Here is a 20,969-nt window from a genome sequence, read left to right on the forward strand (position 1 = left end):
ACTTCAGCAAATACAGGAACCAGCAGGGGTGATGACAAACTAATTTTCAGATTTTGAGCATGTTCAGTTTGCATGTGTATGCAGTTTTTCATGTGGTAAGTCCCATCTGTGAAGTAGGTAATATTCTGCTGCTTATAAATGGCATTCAAATACTTGGTTTTTTCTTTGTTCAGATATTTTTGTCCTGTCTTGGTATAGAAATCATGAACCAAATTGCTAATGTTTAGACTCAGCAAAGCATATTATTAGTTTTAAGGAGATGCAAAAGGTTCTGGTTCAGTAAAGAATTTCAGTATGTACCTACTTTTCATTACACTGACAGTTTGAAATGTACTACAGTGTCCTTACGGAACACTTAATTTATCTTTTCTGAACTGTGTTTCCTACAAAGGTAGATCTTATTCTTACAATGCCTTTGTGTACTAAAACATTTTAAGATACACTTCTTCCTGTAACAAAAGGTCTGACATTTTTGTCTCTTGTTTGTTTTTTAAAGCACTTTTGTGCAATGGAAAGTTTCACAAGCACTTGCAAGAAATTTTTGTCCCCATGGTCGTCCGCTACATTGATCTCATGGAATCATCAATTGCTCAGTCCATTCACAGAGGTCTTGAACAAGAGTCATGGCAACCTGTCAAGTAAGTGCATTTTACAAAACCTGAACAAAGCACCTGATTATACCTTTCTGTCTAATAAGGGGTTCTCCCCTGTTGTCCTCTAAATATTCTATTTTTTATTGTATTCCTACATTATTTCTTCACAGGAGCATCACCAACAGTCTTCCTAATGTAGCTCTTCCAAAAGTTCCAAGTTTGCCTGTTAATCTTCCACAAATACCTAGCTTTACTACACCAACCTGGATGACTTCTTTGTATGACTCCACGTGTGTATTCTTCACTAACTTTCTGACTGTATGTCAGCTCTGCATGGCCTTGCTAGTGTTCTGTGCAGCTGTATTTGGATTGCATGGTGTTTATCCTCTCCTAGTTGGAAATTGTTGTTTCTTGGGAGTGAGCCCAGCATGGACTGTTAGCGAGTTGCGCTTTCTAGTGCATTAAAATGTAGCAGTCTTCAACCTGGTAACTTAGAAAATCAACTTTGCAAAGGCCTGTCCTAGCAGGAATGATGTTTCATGCTCTAAACGACCTAATGACTCTTTTGAATTAATAAGCAGTGGGGAACCTTTTGGATGATTGATTTTAGATTGTGGTTTTGTAAAATGAGGCAGCCCATTATATTTTTTGCATGGGTTTGATTAACTCATTTTATATGGGCTCAGAAAGTCAATGATTTTAAATATTTTCATCAGATTAAATATCCGTGTTACAGGAAAATAGTAAAATGTTAATAAGTACCAAGGGGAGAAGTACATCCCTTTCTTTGTCTTCTTGAAAAAAAAATATTTATTTTTGATTTTTCCCCAACATTTCGGTGCTCTGTGGAAATATTCCCATAGTTATAGGTCTGATTTCTGTCTGAGGACACAGCAATATATGTCAGAGAAAGGCTCATGAACCTTATTTTAGCGAAAGTTATATTAGGAAAGCATGGATGTGAAAGACTTCAAAAAACACACATTCAAAACACATATGTTGATAATATAATTTCAAGACAAGTGTTGTCTTTTCAATTTCATCACAATCTCCTAAAGAGCATTAGATCTATTTCTGTAAGAGTTAATGCAATCACAGAATACCATGTTAAAAAGATCATCTCATCAACTTTTCTTGGCAAACCATGGTCTAGAATGGCCTAGTGCCATTTCCAGATGAATTTTTAAATGTACAATGTGGGGGAATCCACCATTTCCTCTTGGGGGATTATTCCAATGGCTGATTGTCTTCATTGTGAAAAATTTCCTCTACTTTCTAATCAGAAACTCCCCAGAAGTAACTTGAACCCATTATCCCTTGTCTTTTTCATGTGACTCCGTGTAAAAAAGGGAGTATTATCATTGTTGTTCTGCTGTTAATTCCCCTAAAAAGTGACAGAATTCCTCTTAATCCTTGGCTTTGGTACCTTTTGTGTTTACTATAGTAATGCTAGGTTTCTCCTGATGTGCTTATGCAAGTCATTTCAGCTTTGAATACAAACTAATTGGCCTTCTGGAACTCAAATTCCTTTCTGTTATCCCCAGGTTTTCAAAGGTCACTTTTTTTTAAGGAATAGCTTTCAGAGTTAAGAGTTGCTAATCTTGGATGTGCTCTTGTAGTCTGCTTTCTAGCAGCCCCATCCAGTAAAAATAAATTGGGTAGATGAAATTTCATATATTTTCAATACTGAATTTATAATGAATACAGATTCTGGTTGGAAGATTATAGTGGTAGATCTTTCCTTAATGAGGGGGTTTGTGCAGCAATATGTCTAGACTCTGTTGTCAAAACACATGCAAGCATAGTAAAATACAGCCATGGGCTCATCCCCCTTGCATATGTTCTTGTATTTAGTTTCATGGTATATATGACACATGAATAAAATCCTAAACCAACCAGTGAGGTTTTTGTAGCCTTTGGTGAGCAGTGAGGTTGACATGCTGTAAACACTTGTCAGAAGTAGCTGTCATTCTGCTGCTTTTCGAGAGAAGTGGGGTGAGCAGTGTCTCTTACTGGGGTTGTGACCTTTGTAAGGCCATCATCTCCTTTCAGCCACCCCACACAGCATTCTAGAAGAGATCTGCCATGGTGCTGGCTCTGATGGAGGCACCTCTTCATATGCTTCCCCAAAACATAGATATTTGATATTTGATATTTATAAAATGTGCATGAATTGACAGTCTCGATTGCAGGCAGCATTAAGTTACCTTTGTAATACTTTGGTATCCAGGCATTATTTTAAGAATCAGCCTGTCTTAATTCTACTGAAGAGCCAAGTAAATTCTCAGAATGGTTGTGTATTTGGGTAAAAAAAAAAAAAAAAAAAAAAGCAAAAGCACTGCAAGTCACTTGTCCCTCCTCCCACACTAAGGAGTTTCCTTTTTCCTCCTGGTAATGGTGGCTCAATTTCTGGCAGAGGAAGTGGGTCAGTTTCCCTATTATGTAATAGAAAGAAGCAGGATTTTGTTTGCTCCCTCTTCTCCCATCCCATCTTTTCCAGGAAGAACAAATACACTTACTAGTTAAGCTCTTCAACAAGGAGTAACCCAATACTTGGCTCCAATACCTGCTAAGCACAACCCAAAGCTTCCTGACAGTTTTCCTTTTCAGTGCAATGAACACCCCAGCTTAGATGGACTAGAGGGGTACACTGAATTATACAGACAATCAGCAGAGTCATCTAATTCAGGAATGCAAGTGGACTCCTCTCCACTGCCTCCCCCAAGTCTTTCTTTCCTAGTTCACTATGCTCCCTCCTCCTGCCCACAAAACTGATGGTTTGGCAAGAAGATGACTATGTATATCACAGTGTTCTGCAGGAATTTCCTCTTTCTCTTTGAAAGTGATGATTTTGGCCAATTAATCATTATCAATTTGAATTACACAGTGGAGAATCTAGAGCCAAAAAGAATGAGAATGAGTAGTCTGTGAGCCAACTGTGTCAAAGGTTTGCTGAAGTCCTGTGTCTCTTTTAGATGTAATAGAAAGATTTATTATTCTCCAAACTTTACTAATGTTTGTGTCCATGCTCTCAAGCTCATGTTTAAGTATATTCATATTCAATAGAGCTATTATGTGCCTACCTAAGAATTTTGCTGAAGAGAAAGAAGTGAAAATATATTCACAGTTGGACATCCATTTGTGTACTTTATTGATGAAAATAGATTTTCCCTATTTTCACTTCAAAGTTGCTACAATTCTCTTGAACATTACTAGCAAAGATTGTTTATATTTTTTAATTAATTGTTTCCTTTTTTGTCCTTGATCATTTTTTTTGAGCAATAAATATATGCCACTTATAACCGCATTTAGAAAGACCATTACCTTTTTTCCGCCTCTTTTTGGGCATTGGAAAGTGAGATATGAAAATATGAAAAGGGGAAATTGTTATGAGTTGAAGTCTGTTTTTCTTGATTGGTCTCTGGGGAAGATAACTCAGAGGACACATTGGCTAGACATGCAGAGCTCTGTGAATTCCTATTCCATTTGGCTGAAGATAATCTTAAAGAGCAAAAATGTTTGAATGTTCTGTAAAAGCTTTTAATCAGCCACAGTGAGGAGTTTCCTTACTTATTAATTCATTCAAATATACTATTTTAAATGGCTCTGCATATTTTAATTTTTTTTTTTGCCTCTACTGGACCTGAGTTTTAAGTTAGATATGTGGGCGATTTTAATTGTTTATGGTTTAATTTATAGATTATTCTTTTCAGTTCAGACATAACACAGTGTCACTAACCAGAAATATTGTAGATACACACCTGAGGTTGTCTGTTGCTATCTGTTGCCAGTCTAAAACATCAGCTTCAGGAAAATTCAGGGCTGGGGAAACCTGGAATAAGATAAGTGCTTATAGGAGAATAGTCCTGTCTTCCATCCGGAAGAAGCAACATCAAAGGAAATGTGTCATCTGTATTCTTCCTGCTAATCCTCAGCTATAATGAGTGGTAAGAGAGACAAGGCTGGGCAGTCACAGTGCTCCAGCAGTGATGTAGAGGGAGTTGGTCAGAATATGTCTGAGCTCCTGTGCTTGTGAGTGCTGAGGGAGTCAGGAGCCATCTCTGTTCTGAGGGGCTGTGTCTGCAGTGCCACACACGTTCCTGTCATAGAGCTTACCTCCAGTAAAGTGGTAGGAGGCCATGGCCTGCATTGCTAAGGATGGTGATTTAAAACTACAGCCCTTGGACTGATGGCATGGGGAAATCTGGCTGATCTGCTCTCTGTGCAATAAGGAGTTTTGAATAGCTAGGTCCTATCGAGCGCTCTGGAAGACAAATTTATATTGCGGGGCAAATTTCTTTCCTTTCAAAAATATTAATATGCAGTAAGAAAGAAGACTCAAGAAACTTGTTTTGGTTGCTTGATCCTTAGGTTGCCTCAGTCTTGAGCTAAGAGAAGTCATGGGGTAGCTCTGTCCCCAATGTCTTCGAGGGACTTTGCAGTAACTGATGCTTGCAAAGGTTCTGTTCCATCCTTCTGCCTCATCTGCTGGTGAAAAGTAGGGAGATGGGGCTGAGTGCAACTGACACTGAAATTATTGAAAATCCTGTTCTGTTGAAGAAATTCTCAATTGACTTTTGAGCCCTGAACATGTATTTTGAGGCAGCATAAAGAATGAGAAGCTGGAGTTCACAGGCTGGGGGCTCACAATGGATGTAGTGCTTGTGCCATGTTTTCTAAATGGTCCTCACAAAACCCTAGTGGGTAGTATCTCAGCAGTAACCTTAAAAAAAAATTGCAATAATTGGTAAAATGACCATCCTTGTCTTTGGTAGATTATAGAAGAAATGAAACCAGCTGCTTTTGAATCTTTGGGTTGATTGATAATATTCTTAGATATTTAATACTTACATTTTCATATCCCATGCCACCCTATGGAGTTTCATATGTAGCAAGAAATTATTCATTCTACATCTACTCTGGAGTCATGTGTGGGAGTATCTTGCAACCAGTGTACTTTATTAGTGTACTGTTTGACTAATTGCTACTGCTTAGGTACCTGGCAAGCCCAGTGGGAAGCTGCCTCTTTCAGCTGTCAGTGGATAAGTGAATTAAGGCTGCATGAAACTCCTAGATTTGATATGCTGCAGGTTTTTGGAGAAACATTATGTCTTGGATCTTATTTTTGTGCTGTGTTCAGTATGATGCAAGGCACAAAGCCATAAAATAATTTAAAAGGGACCTCTGGAGATACCTGGTTTGCTCTCCCAGTCAAAGTGTGACCAATTGCAAAGTTAAATTCCCATTGATATAAATTTGAATATGACAGGATGTGCATAATGTTTGCCTCTTTTAATCCCTGGTAATCTTCTCTTTCTGCCATGAGCTGATTAACAAGAATGGACAACTAGACAGTGCCTGAAAGGTTCAGTTTTGGCCAGCAAAGCAGTAGAATTTGTGCTTATCTTTAAAACTATGGATAACTATTATAATATTTAAAGAAAAATGTCAGTTCAGTTTTCTGGTAGAGCAATATTATTCCTTTCTTTAGACTGAAGTAGCTTTACCATGCACATTCAAATAAAAACTTTTCAATAGTCAAGAATGTGTCCTGTCCATTCACAAAAAAAAAAAGGTTCTCAAATTATGGATACAGATTCAGTCTTGATTTGAATGCTAGAATTACTCCTGTGCCAGGAAGATGTAAAGTCTGAGTTTAGCTCTTTTTTGCAGCATTTAGCAAACAAATTAGACATTTGTGTTAGGATGTGTGAACCAGGAACAAACAATTTCTGTTGTGGCACTTTGTTTTCTCTCTTCATCTTATGAGTACAGGATGTAATTCAAATTCAAATGTCATTGGACAATACTGAATAAAAAATTGAAGGATGAAAACTCAAAATTAGTGTTTCTCAAAGAATTAATTCTTCCATGAACCTGTGCCTGGTTTTACATTTATTATAGTTGTGAAATTTTATTTGGTAGCCTAATTAAACAAAATTAAGTGGCTACTACAATGTAGTTGTAAACAAAGTAGTAAATGTGCATAGGAATACATTAATATTATTATGAATTCATTAGTCCTCCTGAATCCTAAAGAATTTCCTTTGGAATTCCATCAGGTGAAAAAGAAACAACTGTGGGAGAATGAAAAATGGTTAATTTTATGATCTGATGATGGAAATGATTAGTTTTGTTTCTAGAGAAAGTTTGGTTTATTTTCTAGAAAATACGTGCTTTTATCAGGAGTTATATAAATACTGAGGTTATCCATTCCTGTCCCCATATGATTTGTCTTATTCTTTTACCTCAATCATCTCAAAACTTGATTTAGTCACTTTTGCATCAGGTAAGCTCTAAACAAAGCATCTACAGCTTCGCTCACTGCCAGTGTACACAGCAGATGCAATGGTATCTTCAATATTTGCTTGTCATATAACTTAAAAACAGTCTAATGGGATTATAAATTTTCCAGAAGCTTTGGTTGTTTTTCTTTCTGTCCCTTAATTAAACTTAGTGATGTATCAAAGCGGTCCCTCAGCAGGGAGAAGCCCTGTGCAAGTTGTAACCTTAGCAAGTCCCATGGGCCTTTCTGCAGTTTCTGCTGTTTTCTTTCAGGACCACAACACAATGCAAAATTAACAGTTACTGTGTGACACAAGTGGGGAAAATATGCATACCATCGAAAAAGCCTAAACTAAAAAGTGTGTTGGGACTGTGGAATATCCTGGAATCAAAACCTGCACCATTAAAACCAGAGCTGGTTGCTCAGAGGCAGCGTTTCCCCTAGGCAGGAGCCCCTGCTTGTCACTGCCAGCGTGTCACTGCCTGGCTGGCCCGGAGCTGCGCTGGGCACTGAGGCAGCATTGCAGGTGACAGGGCTGGCTGTGGTAGCAGAGCAGCAAGGGGCACGTGGGTGTGACTGGAAGGTGATGGATACAGGTGTGAGACTGAAGCAGTGCTCCTGCTGCATCCCTGCTGCCCTTCAGGGCCCTGAAGGTGAGCTGGGCTGTGATTCACCTCCCTGCCCGCTGCCCCTGTGCGACCCAGTGGTGGTGCCACTGGCTGAGGGGGCCTTGGGTGGGCAGATGTTAGAGGTCCTTCCTCTTGTTTCATTCTGAGTCTGACCCTGCTCTGTCCTGAGCACCATCAGTGCTCGCTGATTCTCTCTACGAGAGCTGGGGTCACTTAACGCTTCGATAATTCTCTTCCTTAGTCATAAGGCAGAAGAAACAAAATGGTAGTAGAGATGTATTTAAACTGTTGGGATCTGAATTGGGACTGTCAGGCTGAGTTTTGGTTGCTTGTGTCACTCACATCCTGGAATTCAATGTTGCATAGTATCCTCTAATCTTAAATAGTAACGCAGGCAATACAGCACATCATGAAAATGTAATTAATCTGTATTGACAGTGGAAGTGTAAATGAACTCACTGCTTTGTTTAAGTTGTTGCATTTTATCACAAGCAATTGTGTTTAAATTTAGCCATCAAATCAGGGTGGAAGAACTTTAAAACATTATAGGCAATCTGAGATGGCACAGAGCAATATTAATCTGCTGGTTTTCCTTGTACACAAATTTTGTTAAATAGCTTCTCTGTTTTTTTCCCCACCCCGATGTGATTCTATTCCCTCAGTTAGAATTCATGAGCATTTATCAAGGGGCTATTTTTCTGGTTATGTCTTTTACAATATTACTACTATCATCATCATTTCTTTGGTAGACTTATCAACCAGAGTTATGAAGGCAAGAACATAAATGCACAAAATCTTCACTATATTGAAAATATCCATACTATTCCTGTACCTTATATTTTTCCTGTCTTGATCTGAAACTTGAGCTGTTTCATTTTCCGTGCTCCCCGACATCCCATCTACCTCCCTATCCAGCCATATTTCTTAGCTAACAAATGAGAAATCATTCCCTTTTTTCACCTTAAGGGGATATATTTTAAGTTTCCCACTACCATTTTCACATTTTTAAAATAAAAAGCTATTGTGATAAAAGATACAGAGAAATGAAGGAGGAAGGTGGTGTGATAAGGAAATCTTATTACCTTAATTATGTGCAACTGGGATAGTCATCCATACATTTATCTTCTGTTTCTTGGGGGTTTTGTTTTGTTTTGTTTCTTATAGCAATGGATCAGCTACATCAGAAGACCTTTTCTGGAAACTGGATGCTCTGCAGATGTTTGTTTTTGATCTTCACTGGCCAGAACCAGAATTTGCCCACCACTTAGAGCAGAGACTCAAACTCATGGCCACTGACATGATAGAAGCCTGTGTTAAAAGGTACAGTTGAAATGATCACCTAAAAATTGGGAGAGATTTGAAAATTATCACAGGAGGGCTCATGCTGGTTTGCAGAGGTATATCTGTACCAGAATCAGGGCAGTTCGAAAGAGAACGTGACTTCTGTTTATTTCCAGTATCTGGCAATCAGCAATTTGGCAACATCCAGGAAATACCAAGGAGAATTTCTCTATCTGTTGGGAATAGACCCTTGGAAGTGAATAAATCAAGTCTGATTTTTTTTTCTATTCCATATTAGTGGCAAATATTAACAGAACTCAAAATTTCCCTCTCCCTTTACTACATTATTCTTCATGTTCAGTTAATAGTACCATTTAATTAATCAATTTTAGGGTACTGTCTCTAAGAAATATATTGCAAACATGCAGTGCGCAATATTTCTGCATTTATACAACAAACAAAAGAAGGCTGGCTGGTAGTCATCTACCTGCAACTAAGTTTTATAGTGCTAAATGTCTGAAAATTACAGAAAATGTAGTGCTGTTTTTCCTTGAGCTGTATCTTTGCATTATTGGCATATACTTTTAAATTGATTATAGGTCATCTGAAAAGACCTCTGCCATAGCTTTCAGTAGATATCACTGAGTTTAGAAGAGATATGTGTATATCTAGAAAATTTCCAGAGATCTGCAATTAGGTGCTACAGAAAGCCTAATCTGGACATAGAATAATACAGGTTTCTTTAAAAAATAATAGAATGGGGAAAATAAATTTTGTAGATAATTTGTATTAATAATGAAATGTACAATATTGACAAGAAAGGCTAACCAAGCAGAGAATCTTTACAGATGAAACAGTATTGCATTATTTTCTCTAAACACAGTAGGAAAAAGTAGAACCTCAGGCTAAGGATATGAACCTGTTCTAGAGCTGGAGTGATGAAATCATGATTAAAAAACCAGAAACATTTAAAAGAACTTTTCTATCTTATTATGAAAGGGAATGGAATAAAAGTTAAAGCTCTAGCAAAGAAAGGTAGGAAACATGAGAATTAAAGCAATCCATCTGTTCTAAAGAATTTGGCACAGAAGCCCAGTCAATTATAGTTATCTAAAAAATCTTGAAAAAATTGTGAAATCTTAAAGGACTGCAACACTATTAATATAATCATAGTCTAAAAAAACATAGAGTAGCAAAAAGATTCAGTGCTACTAATACATGGATTATTTTGATTTTGAGCTGGAAAAAGAATAAAAAACCTTTACTGACTTATCAACAGGACTATTAAATATATTAATATTTTAGACTTAATTCATAACATACCAGTCTTAATACACTAATTATGTTTTTGTGTGGTCAAAGACACTGTATTTCAGGTAATAAAGATTACAGTAGCAACACAGAAAAAAATGATGGAATTCTTCTATTATAACTCTTCTTGTGATATTAATATGATCTTAAAAAAATTTTAAATGGGAATAGGATTCCTCTGTCCCCATCTTCTGAAAATATTGTGTGAATTTCTGGTACGCACGTTTAAAAATAAGGGTGACTATAAAACATTTTATCTTTAGGTATGTTGAATTACAGTTCATTTCAGTGACATTGCTTCTTATTTACATTGTTTTGAGAAGAAAATAGGGATTTTATATTATGCATCTCCTGAAATGTTGTAATTTTCAATATAAATATTAGTATTTTCTCAATATTGAACTCATTTTCTTTATTAAAATACTCTTTCTATGAAAGCTAGAAGAGGAATTTTTCATTATATTTCTTAGAAGCAAGCCTTTTATACAATAAACTGCATTTTAGCATAGAAAATCTTGAAAATAAGGTGTATTTTCATTGCTTTATATTAAACACAAGAAAACATATTGTTATCTAGAAAGCAAGAAGATAATACTTTTATTGTTCAACTGAATTCACTGAAGAAATACAGAACCTTGAGATTACCATCAGTGCAATTTTTTATGGAAAATTTGATATTCCAAGTTCACAGAATTTTAATTCTAAAATGTTCTCATGCATGTGTCTATTTTTAAGCCAACATGTTCAGTAGGTTTTTTGCCTGTTTACTGTGGTCGTTCAGAATTATCAGAGATACTCATATTACAAATTGTGTTTTAATAAACAGAACGAGAATTGCATTTGAGCTGAAGCTGCAAAAGACAAACAAATCAACAGACCTGCGTATACCTTCTTACCTGTGCACAATGTTTAATGTCTTAGTTGATGCCAAGAAACAGACAGCTAAACTCTGCATACTGGATGGGGGGCAAGAGGTAAGTGGAACTTTGTGTGTTTAATTCCTATGTTTGGTTGATCTGAAACATCTCACACTGCAGACTGTCCTTGGATTAATTTCAGACTAACTGAGATGCATTGCATAGCTCAGTTGGTGCAGAAGTGTGCATCAGCTGATCCTAGCAGCATCATGCAAAGACACAACCCCTCATCTTCCACCAGAGAGCACACAGAGTGCTTCTGTAATTTGTTTGCTTTGACCTGTGAGTCTTTTGAACATTCAGAAGATTTCTTGACTCACAGCCCCTCCAGGAATTTCCCTCGGGCTGCAACAGAAAAAGAGCCCACTTCAGGACTCCTTTGTAATTGTAAAATAGAGCCAAAATATTGTCCTTTGCAGACAGGTTTTAGTTTAGTAAGGTTTGGATTTAAATGGATTATAGACCCAGCATTCATTGCTAGAAATATGCTGAAAATAGAGGAAAGAAATAATCAGGCAACTTAATGGGGTTTTTTAATTTGGTCTCCAGGGACAGGGACCGTTTTGGCAGTAGTCTGCTGCCAGGACTGTAGGTACTCCACAGTGGAGCACTGATGTGCTTTTGAAGGAAATGTAAACTTCTCTGGCTTCCGTCACTCCCACGTTGTCACTCTCAGCAGGATTAATCTGTGAAATGAAAAGAGTATGTTATGTAGATTGGTGAGACCACCAGCAAAAATTAAAAGTGGTCTTTTGGTGCTAATGCATTAGCATGTAATTTGGCTTGTAATTTGTTTGATTTGATTTTGAGGAGACAGTAAAAACATTTTTCAGAATTTGGCAACAAAAAATGTATGTCTGCTTTAGGCACCTTCACAATTACACTGTTTGCACTTATGTTTTTCAGTTGATTTTTGCATTTCTATACTGTGTTCTTCATTTCATTGACTGATCTTTTCAAGTGAGCATATTCAATGTAATTGTCTTTTTTTTTCCTAATTCAATGAGACATTCATCATTTTCCTGTTCCACCCTGTCATCTTTATTTTTCCTTTTGGTTCTCCGTGACACGAACCAGTTTGCTAGTCAATGGGTAAGTGTCTTTTCATTGGTTTTAATTTGCATTTTTTTCATTGAATATTAACAGACACTTTTTATTTTAAATGGTAATGTTGCTTTTCATGTTAATTTGTTAACTTGGCCTTTAGAATTCCTTCATAGTCTGACTGTGCAACAGACTGATCATCAGCTTTTCAGTTCTTTCCTTGTTCATCCTTCAGGGGATTCCAGATGAAGTCTTCACTTTTCTGCTTTTCAGACTCAGTTTTGGGTTCTTTCATCTCTCAGTGAGGCTTATCTGGAGTAACCCACAGCTGTCAGCTCTTGCTCCGAGCTGATGCTGCCATTTCAGCCTTCCTGTGTGAGCAGTAACCTGCAGACAGCCACGAGCACGGGCTGCCCTGGGGACAGGCAGTGCCAGTACCTCTGGAATGCCCTGCAGACAGTGGCATAGCCCCTTCTCCAGGGTGTGCCATTCCTCTTGCCTGCTCTGGGCTCTGCCTCCTGCACTGTCAGTCACTAGGAGCCAAAATTCAGCCATCTTCATAAATCCCAGAGTCAAATCATCTTCCCCAAGGATCTGAAGTTTTGTTTTGCTGAGGGTGACTGTTTTAGTGGGAATCTGCACTTAAGAGGAGTGGGTTAGAGTATTTATGATCTCATGGTTTTCAAAATAAATAATGAGAAAAATCAGATTAATGTAATTTAAAAATTATTTCTAAAGAAATATCATGGTTTTGGAACCTTGTGGTTTTTTAAACTCTTAATTCAGTTCTTCTTTTTGCCTTGTTGAGAAGTGAAGTTAGTGTTTATATGCCATTTCTACAAAATTATATTTGCTTTCTGGTGAGAAAAAAGAATAAGAAAAAAGAAAAGAAAGAAGAAAAAATACAAGGGAAAAAAACTCAACAAAAAAAAAAAATAGGAACTGATCTTACATACATAAATCCATTAATTTAATGTACTGTGGAGATAAAGTTGCCAACACTTTCTGGGAGGGACAACTGATTTTTTATGGAGTATATATAGTTTTGACATTCATCAGTGGGAGAGTAATTCTTTATGGTTTCCAGAGAGTAAGAAAGCATTGCTTTCTGAAGGCTTGTAAGCAACAGACATTACACACTGTTTGGGGTGATTAGACCCCTTAGCAGATCAAGACAATATTTTATTGGTCAAGACATCAATATGGTTGGAATGTAATAAATATATGAAAATGTAGAAAGTTCTTTGATGTATTTCTAATATGCTCTTTTACTGTTCCAGTGCGGCCTCAGCTGTTTGTCTGAGTTGTGTATTTACATTTTTCAAGTGTTCTTAAACATGAAATTAGAAGCAAAAATTGATGTTTGGTGTTAGTACCTGTAGCAGACACATGTATGTGGGCTAACACATCTCACAGTTTTATTCTCTCTTAATTTAACACAACTTCAATATCTGTGCTTTTTAGAAAACCATTCCTAAAAATACTCAGCAGATCAGAATTCATGTTTTGATCTGTATGGCGACTCCGAAACAGATGAAAAATGCCATTAAAACTTAGAATTCTGAAAACTATTCAGCTGGCAGCTGCTAAGTTAGGCTGATGTTTACACTGACCTCAGTTCTTTTACTCCAAGCATTATGCTGCTAGCTGTTCCAAGTAGCCTTGAACTAGGAAGATAGGGTTAGTCTTTACAAGTCACATTTTCTGTGAAGTGGCTATTGGGGACAATCTTTGCTGCCAGATAAATGTTTCTAAAGGAAGAATTACTGTTTAAATTGATGTGCCTCCTTGACAGAATGGGATCCCTGGTTCTCGTTAATTTCAGAAGGGAGCTCGGTAGGATTATCTAAAAAGTCTTTCGGATTTATTTTAAAAGCATTTACTTAAAGGCACCTTCTTTATGAAAAATCAAAAGAAAAAGTCTATGGAGAATGAAGTCTGTTTTATTTTGCCTTCTATGGCCTATTAATTTGTTACCATCTATTCTGCTTTGTTGATGAAATTTTAATTTTGCCCTTGCTTGAGCATATTGTAAGATTTGTATAAACTGAAGCTCCCTGTGGTAACAGAAAGGCTCTTTCAGGATGAACAATTGGAGCTCATTTTATTTCTAGAGGACATTTAAAATAACTTATGAATGAGAGTTGTCAGACATGAAATGCTGTATTAATTAAATCTTATTCTAGTCTTTTCGCTTCTCCAGCTAAACCAACTCTTTAGAAAAAAATACATGGCCACCTTAATTATATAGGAGAAGACAAAAACTATCCTTCACATTCCTTTGCCTGAATAAGTATAAGAACTCAATTCATCTAAATAATAACCCCATTAGCTGCTTAACTCAACAGTGTACATGGGAAAATTTTCAACACAGAATGTAAGACACTGTTGATTGGGTGGATCATTTTCAAGGGTTTGTTCTTCTGAGGTTCAAAATGATAATTTTAAGTAAATCTGATCTGGCAGGGTTATCAGCTTTGCACCATTTATGACTTATGACAAAAGTGTGTGTTCCTATACATGCTAATGCTTTTTTTATCTTTTGAATTACAGCAACAATACCATTCAAAAATAGATGACTTGGTTGAAGAAACTGTTAAAGAAATTATTTCACTTCTTGTTTCAAAGGTAAAACTATTTCCATTTTCATTTACAATACAGCAGAAAATGGTTGAATTTGGAGATGTATTCAAATATCACAGTTTTTCTCTACACAGGAAAATTTTAGGGGACAACATGATTTTTAAACACTATCTGTGCAACTAATACTGAATTTACAAAATTAAATTTTATAACAATTGAGTGAACAATTTCTGTGCAGCCTGCTATTGAAATAAGTTTTTTTTCTGTGTTTCTGCTGTAAATAGGAATTGCTAGAAGCTGGTAGAACTTTTAGGGCTAAATTTTGTCAATATTGTCTTACATAATGCCATGTGTTATTTTTTTGTTGAATTTCTTACATGAGAACTTTCATCCTATCTTTTAGTATTAAAATTTTGTGTTTGGAGGTGGACAATATCCAGAGTTTCAATTTAACTTTTTAATGAGATTTTGGTCCACAAAGCATTTAATTAAAAATATTTTATAAGTTCTTGTTTTTGAAATTGAGTCTTTAGGATTTTATATTTAAAAATAAAATGTGTTTTGACCCAATATAAGGAGTGGAGAATAAGTGAAGAAAACTTAAACAATGTCTTGTCTTTCTGTAGCACCTCTATTCCAGTAAAAGTTTTAATTGATTGATATAAAAAAAAGGTTCCATCCCAAATAGTTTAAAGAAAACAGCAAATAATGACAGAAAAGAAAGATTTTATAAAGGTTTTTGTTATCTATACATTTCAAACTACCCAGAAATGTCTGATTTTCAAAGTAGGATAAATAAGCCATATATTCACAATTTGTGAGTTAGTGACAAAAAGTGAGACTCTGGTGACATTTTCACCATGCTTTTATTTTTGCTTGTCACAGCTTGCTGAAGGGGGATGGGGGATGGGAATCTGCTTTTTGGATTGACACCTACTTGAAGAGGAAGGCTTTTTAGAATCATTATGGAAGTTTAAAATAAATGTGTCCCCTTCTTGATCACTGTGTAGAAGCCACAGATTTTTGGTCTAAAGTGAAATTTTGTTGTAAACATAATTATAAGCAGTTCAATTTAACAGTTTCAAGTTTTACATGTTGCCTATCATAGTTCCCAAGTAATCTTCCAGTTTATGGTTTTAGTGTTATTTAAAAGGAAGAGGAAGAAAGGGAAATTTGATCAGAAAAAATCATGCTATTAAGGGTTAAACTTGTTGATTTTTTTTCCTTATATCTGAGATTATAAAAAAGGAGGAATATAGCCATTTTCCTTCTGGATATATGCACAAGAAATTCTAGAGAACTGCTGTCAATACAGCGGGATTTGCATTATTAGTTACCACAGTAATGCTAGAGGCTGAAATCTCAAAACAGGAAGCAAATATTCCATGTCATTGGCTGATCACTGGAAGCTTAACCAGTGTCTCCTCACTTGAGATGTGAAATACCAGTGACATGCTGATTGCTTCTGGTTCAAGGCAGAAAGCTTCTGAGGGTACAAAGGATGGCTGAGGTTTAGCTCTTGGTTTTGGCCAGAAAAAATCAGTGTGCATGATGACCCATATGCATTCATCTTTTGCATCTACTATGTTTTCACTATTTCCCAGCCTTTACCTCTTTATTACCTCCTTTGTGTCTCAGTGGAATAGGTGTTTCAATCACTGTTTTAAGCCACAAGTCACTTATGAAACTGAAAGTAATACTTTTCCTTCAGTGAGGGTTTACCTGTTAAGAACTGTACTGGGCAGTTTCTACACAAGACACATCAGTCTAAAGCATTCAAGAATTCACAGGAATAGCACAAAACAGTGAAGCAAATCACAGTGTGTCTCAGGGTAACCAGTTGGTAGAAAGTGAGGTATGTGCAGAGATGCTTTTACAGTTTCACAGGTCTGTACACTGACATCTCAGAAAACCTTTCCAGCTGCATAACTAAGCCTTTTGTTTAAACAGACATCCTAGATGCTGAAATGTTTTGCTCTCTGTTATTTTGTGTCCCACTTGTATTGGATTTGTGTGCTGGCACTGTGGACACCACGTTGTTTATGAAATCAGCCTTTTCCTTAGCCATCTTTGCACAATAAAGTTGAACACTTTTCTGCAGAAAGAATCCTTGTCAGTCAGATAAAATGAGTTAAAGTATGAACAGCAGCTTCTCACAGGCATGCAACTGCAAAGCAGAAAGCTGGTATTTGGTCTAATAAAGCGGGTGAGGAAACAACTGCCAGTCTCTCTTGTGATGTGGATTTATTCTTTGATTGGCACCTATGTACCAGTGTCTTAATTAATCACTGTAAATATGACAGGTTAGATTGATAAATGACAAATGTAGGTTTGCACTTGCTCCTGCTCCTTGAACTGTTAAGAGCAGGTCTTATTGTAAAGTGATGATCTCAGTTCCTCTGGAGGTGACACTGTTGTGACACTGTTACAGGGCCCATTAACAGCATGCCAGATGGAATTTTGTTCTGTCCTCACACTCATAAAATGATACTCTTGGTTGTGGGAATGACTGTTTTGGGAGAAAATATGAATTTTAGAAGAATCTTTATATAAACTGGAAAGCAATTTATATGTGTAAAATAAACGTGCATGAATACAATGGCTGACAGATATGTTATATACTGTGAATTATTTGAGCAACATAACATCACAGAGGGACGTGAAAAGGGAATTTGTTTGCTTTAAGGCAAATTTTGGAGAGTTTAAACATTAAAGCTGTCATTAATGCAATTATTATGATTTTTTTTTTTTTTTGGTCAGGACAAAATTTTGTCAAAAACACCTATTCATACCTGTTACTGAGGAGTCACACTACTTGGACAATAGCAGGTGAAAATCCAGGGGAGAGAAATCACATCATACCAGAGACTTTGGGCATACATTTTCTTGCCACCTTCTTGTCCATGGAGTAGCAGCTCAACAGCTCATGCTGCTGACAGAAAACCAGTGCCATTACACTTTCAGCTGAAATCAGAGCTGGTTTTCTGTTTAATAGCAAAAATAAAAGAAACTTGGTATCACAATCACCACCTTTAGCAATTGTGCTCCATTGTCATCTTTGAAGCTGTGCTCCTAGAAAATAACATGTGATTTCTACCCAAAATACATGCTGGGTACACACACTCCTATCTTCAACCACATTCTAGAGGCAGCAGTGTTGTGTTGGAAGCAGGCCCACCTCAGGAGAAACTCTGGGTTGGGTTTCTATTTCTGCAGTGGCTTAGCAGTTTCCATCTGTTTGATCAATAAGTGAAGCTGCAGAAAGAAGGTTATCCTTGATTTCAGCACTTTGTGAGGTGTAGAAAGGGATCAGATATACACTTCATGTTGCCTCACTGATCAAGACAAATATGAGGAAGAAACAGTCACATTCTCATTCCAAGTTTTTAATTTTCACACTGTTCATTTAGATTTTTCTCTGTGCTTTTCCTCCAGGTTGTTTCAGTGCTAGAAGGTGTGCTGTCTAAATTGTCAAGATATGATGAAGGTACTTTCTTCTCATCATTAGTTTCATTCACTGTAAGTGTTTGGATCCTCAAAGGTTCTGTTCTTCTTTCTGTGCATAATTCTGAAATTGTGTGCAATTTGTAGTAATAAGTACTTACTGTGTGTTTTGTGCCTTATTTTCTAAAGGTAAAAGCAGCTGCCAAATATGTTGATGTTCCGGTAAGTATAACCCTTTGAGATGTATTTATTTATTCTATTGCTCATAATAATTCAGAAATTAGGGGGCTTTAGCTCACATTTTTTATTGTTGACATTTTGCTTTCCTACAGAGATTCATTACAGCTTTACATGGAGTATTTAAACAGCCACTCCAGCCCTAAGAGGACGTTTCATTTCCCTTGTGCAATAAGTAACTCCCAAAGCAAACTGTGGAAAGGTTATTCTCAATGCACTTTTTCAGTTGTGGAAGAGTGAGGATTGTAACTTGGATACTCTTTTGTGGGGATAAATTGTTCAAATATGTAGTATAGGCAACAAGTAAAAGCATCATACTTGAATATCCATTATTTCTTGATTTTTTTACTTCAGGACTCACGTCTGCCTGTTTATCCCCTTGCTTGCCCAATGCCTCTTTGATTTACCACTGGTTGTGCAATGTTTATGTGCTATAAGTAAAAAAAAAAGGGGGAAATGGAGCTCCTTTATACATAAAGGCAAAATTCAGCTGTTAATCTATTTTTATTAGAGTATGAGAGTAGAATATTATATCCTTAAATAAGGAAAGTTAGCAATATTGTCATTTCACTGTCAATATCACTTGTTCTCTTATAAGTCTGCATTCTCATCCCTTTTTAATGCAGTTCTAAAAAATATCTTGTTTTCCAAGCACAGCAAAAAAAAGGTTACAATTACTACGTAAGTGACAATTATTATGTAAATAAAAAATATTAAATTAAAATATAGATAAATGCCAGGTGTGCTAAACTGAGGCGTGGCCAGCAAAACCCTCAGCAGTCCTCTCCTGAAAAATGCAAGCTTAAATAATATTTTTTTTCTGACTGAATTATTTTTCAGTCCATGAGTGTTAAATAAAAGGAAAAATCTCTGTTTCTAGAAGTTGGTATTTTGCCATCTTTATATTTGCTTTATTCATGAGATAAATTGTAACATTTCTGTCATTTTCAGATGATGTTTTCAGACTTTTTTGAAATTTTTTGCCTGGGTTTTTTACCTTTGTAAATGCTCTTTTGTTTTATAAACAAGAAAAAAGTAGGCTGCCTTTCATTCAAAGGAGTGACCTCATATCAAATCCAGTTAATTTAGTTTACCTTTTGTTAATACATTGTGCTGTGTAGCTGCCACAAAAGGTCCTTGTTGAGGCACCTAAGAGCCAAAGGCCTAAAGAAAAAATTAGTGGACAAACTAGAAATTCATTGGTTTCTTTCAGGTAATATGGAAAACTCTCTAAATTACAAATCTATGAGGAGGAGACATCAAAGTCTTTTGCCAGTGGCCTGGATACACTGATGTTGAAGTTCACAATAAAAATGAGACTGAAAAACACCTTTTTCACAAGCTGTGGGGAATATTACAAATCAGTCCCCCAGGGATGCACCCACTTCCAGAGGAAGAGGGAGGTGAGCAGGGAGATGGTTGCTGGAGCCCCACTGCCCTTCTCACATTCACTGAATGGTGGTGCTTGGCTTGAAGAAAGGACCAGGTTATTGAGAGGCTTTCAAGATCCTTGTGTTATTGCAATGTCTTCACTGCCCAGCTTTCTCACACACCTTTCCCACAGCCAAGCATTTCAACTGGACTGTGGTTCCACAGCTGTGAACTACAAATGTAAACCATGCTTCAGGGAAGCTGTGGATCTGACCAGGCAAAGATTTTCAAATTCTGGAGGTCTATTTACCTGGATTGAAAGGTTTTCATAGGCTGGGGTTTAGTTTTGCTTCTTCATACTCTTTTGTTGAGAAGATGCAGTTGAGGCCAAGAGCCCTTACTGTCACAGCTGACAGCAGCTGTCCAGTCTGAATAGGGCCTGAAATCTCCAGATGCCAAATCAAAAAATTCCAGCTGTAGGAGGAGGCTGAAAGTCCTCACATCACAAGGTCGTCACCTGGGCTCACAGCTGAAGTGACAAGTGGAGGGAGGGGCAGCACACAGGGAGGAATGTACATTGAGCTCTTGGTAGTGTGACAGTGACCTAGCAAGCCTGCACTGAAGCTAATTAAATGCCTAATGGTTTTATTTTGACCTAATACATTGTAAAATTTCTACTTGTCCTTCCCTACCATGGAGCTGCATGGGTGAAAGTTACTTCAATTGGCCACAGCCAGCCCTTTCTTTTGATGCAGCTGCAAATATGTGCAGGCTTGCATGTGTTAGACAATGGCATCCTGCCCCTGTGCCCCAGGGACATCTGATGGACATCACTTGGTGCACCCAGGGGAGAAGGCAGGGGGGCTGGGGGGACAAGGGGTTTGGGGGGGTTGTTTGAGTGTGTGGATTTGACAGAGTTTCTCATCTTTGACTACCAGGGTTTGGCAAACAGTGAAAAATATGCTGGATTGTACTGACATAAAAAGAAGCTAGCTAGGCAAAAAAGAGGTTAGAAGAAAATTAAGGTAGTACTGAGCAAAATGTTTTAGAGGGAGGATAAGAGGCAAGTTTAAAAGTTAAATAAAAGTAAATTAAAATAGTAAATTATTCAAAATGAAGACATTCCCAGATGATCTTTAGGCATTTTGAGGGAAAGGTTAATTCTGTTAATATTGAGAGAGGGTTTAGAGAGTAAATAGTTGGACACAAAGATGCACACTCCCTACACAGCATCTGTCAATTTCTCAGGACTGGGGTGGGAAACACAGAGACA

The 20,969-nt window shown here is 36.9% G+C and overlaps 1 protein-coding gene across 3 annotated transcripts in view; it reads left to right on the forward strand.

The window, feature by feature from the left end:
- Positions 1 to 20,969, forward strand: part of CADPS2 (calcium dependent secretion activator 2) — a 282,539-nt gene that overhangs the window by 233,360 nt on the left and 28,210 nt on the right. For 2 of the 3 annotated variants that reach the window (XM_030238173.2, XM_050969712.1), the window contains exons 19-25: positions 497 to 638; positions 8,673 to 8,828; positions 10,927 to 11,074; positions 12,095 to 12,109; positions 14,615 to 14,689; positions 18,080 to 18,163; positions 18,278 to 18,310. In XM_030238173.2, the coding sequence (XP_030094033.1) occupies positions 497 to 638; positions 8,673 to 8,828; positions 10,927 to 11,074; positions 12,095 to 12,109; positions 14,615 to 14,689; positions 18,080 to 18,163; positions 18,278 to 18,310 (653 nt within the window). Of the gene's footprint in view, positions 1 to 496; positions 639 to 8,672; positions 8,829 to 10,926; positions 11,075 to 12,024; positions 12,110 to 14,614; positions 14,690 to 18,079; positions 18,164 to 18,277; positions 18,311 to 20,969 lie in introns of those variants that run through there. The other variant, XM_050969713.1, reaches the window with a different exon arrangement.

Source organism: Serinus canaria, chromosome 1A, assembly GCF_022539315.1.
Source record: "Serinus canaria isolate serCan28SL12 chromosome 1A, serCan2020, whole genome shotgun sequence".
Taxonomy (NCBI): domain Eukaryota; kingdom Metazoa; phylum Chordata; class Aves; order Passeriformes; family Fringillidae; genus Serinus; species Serinus canaria.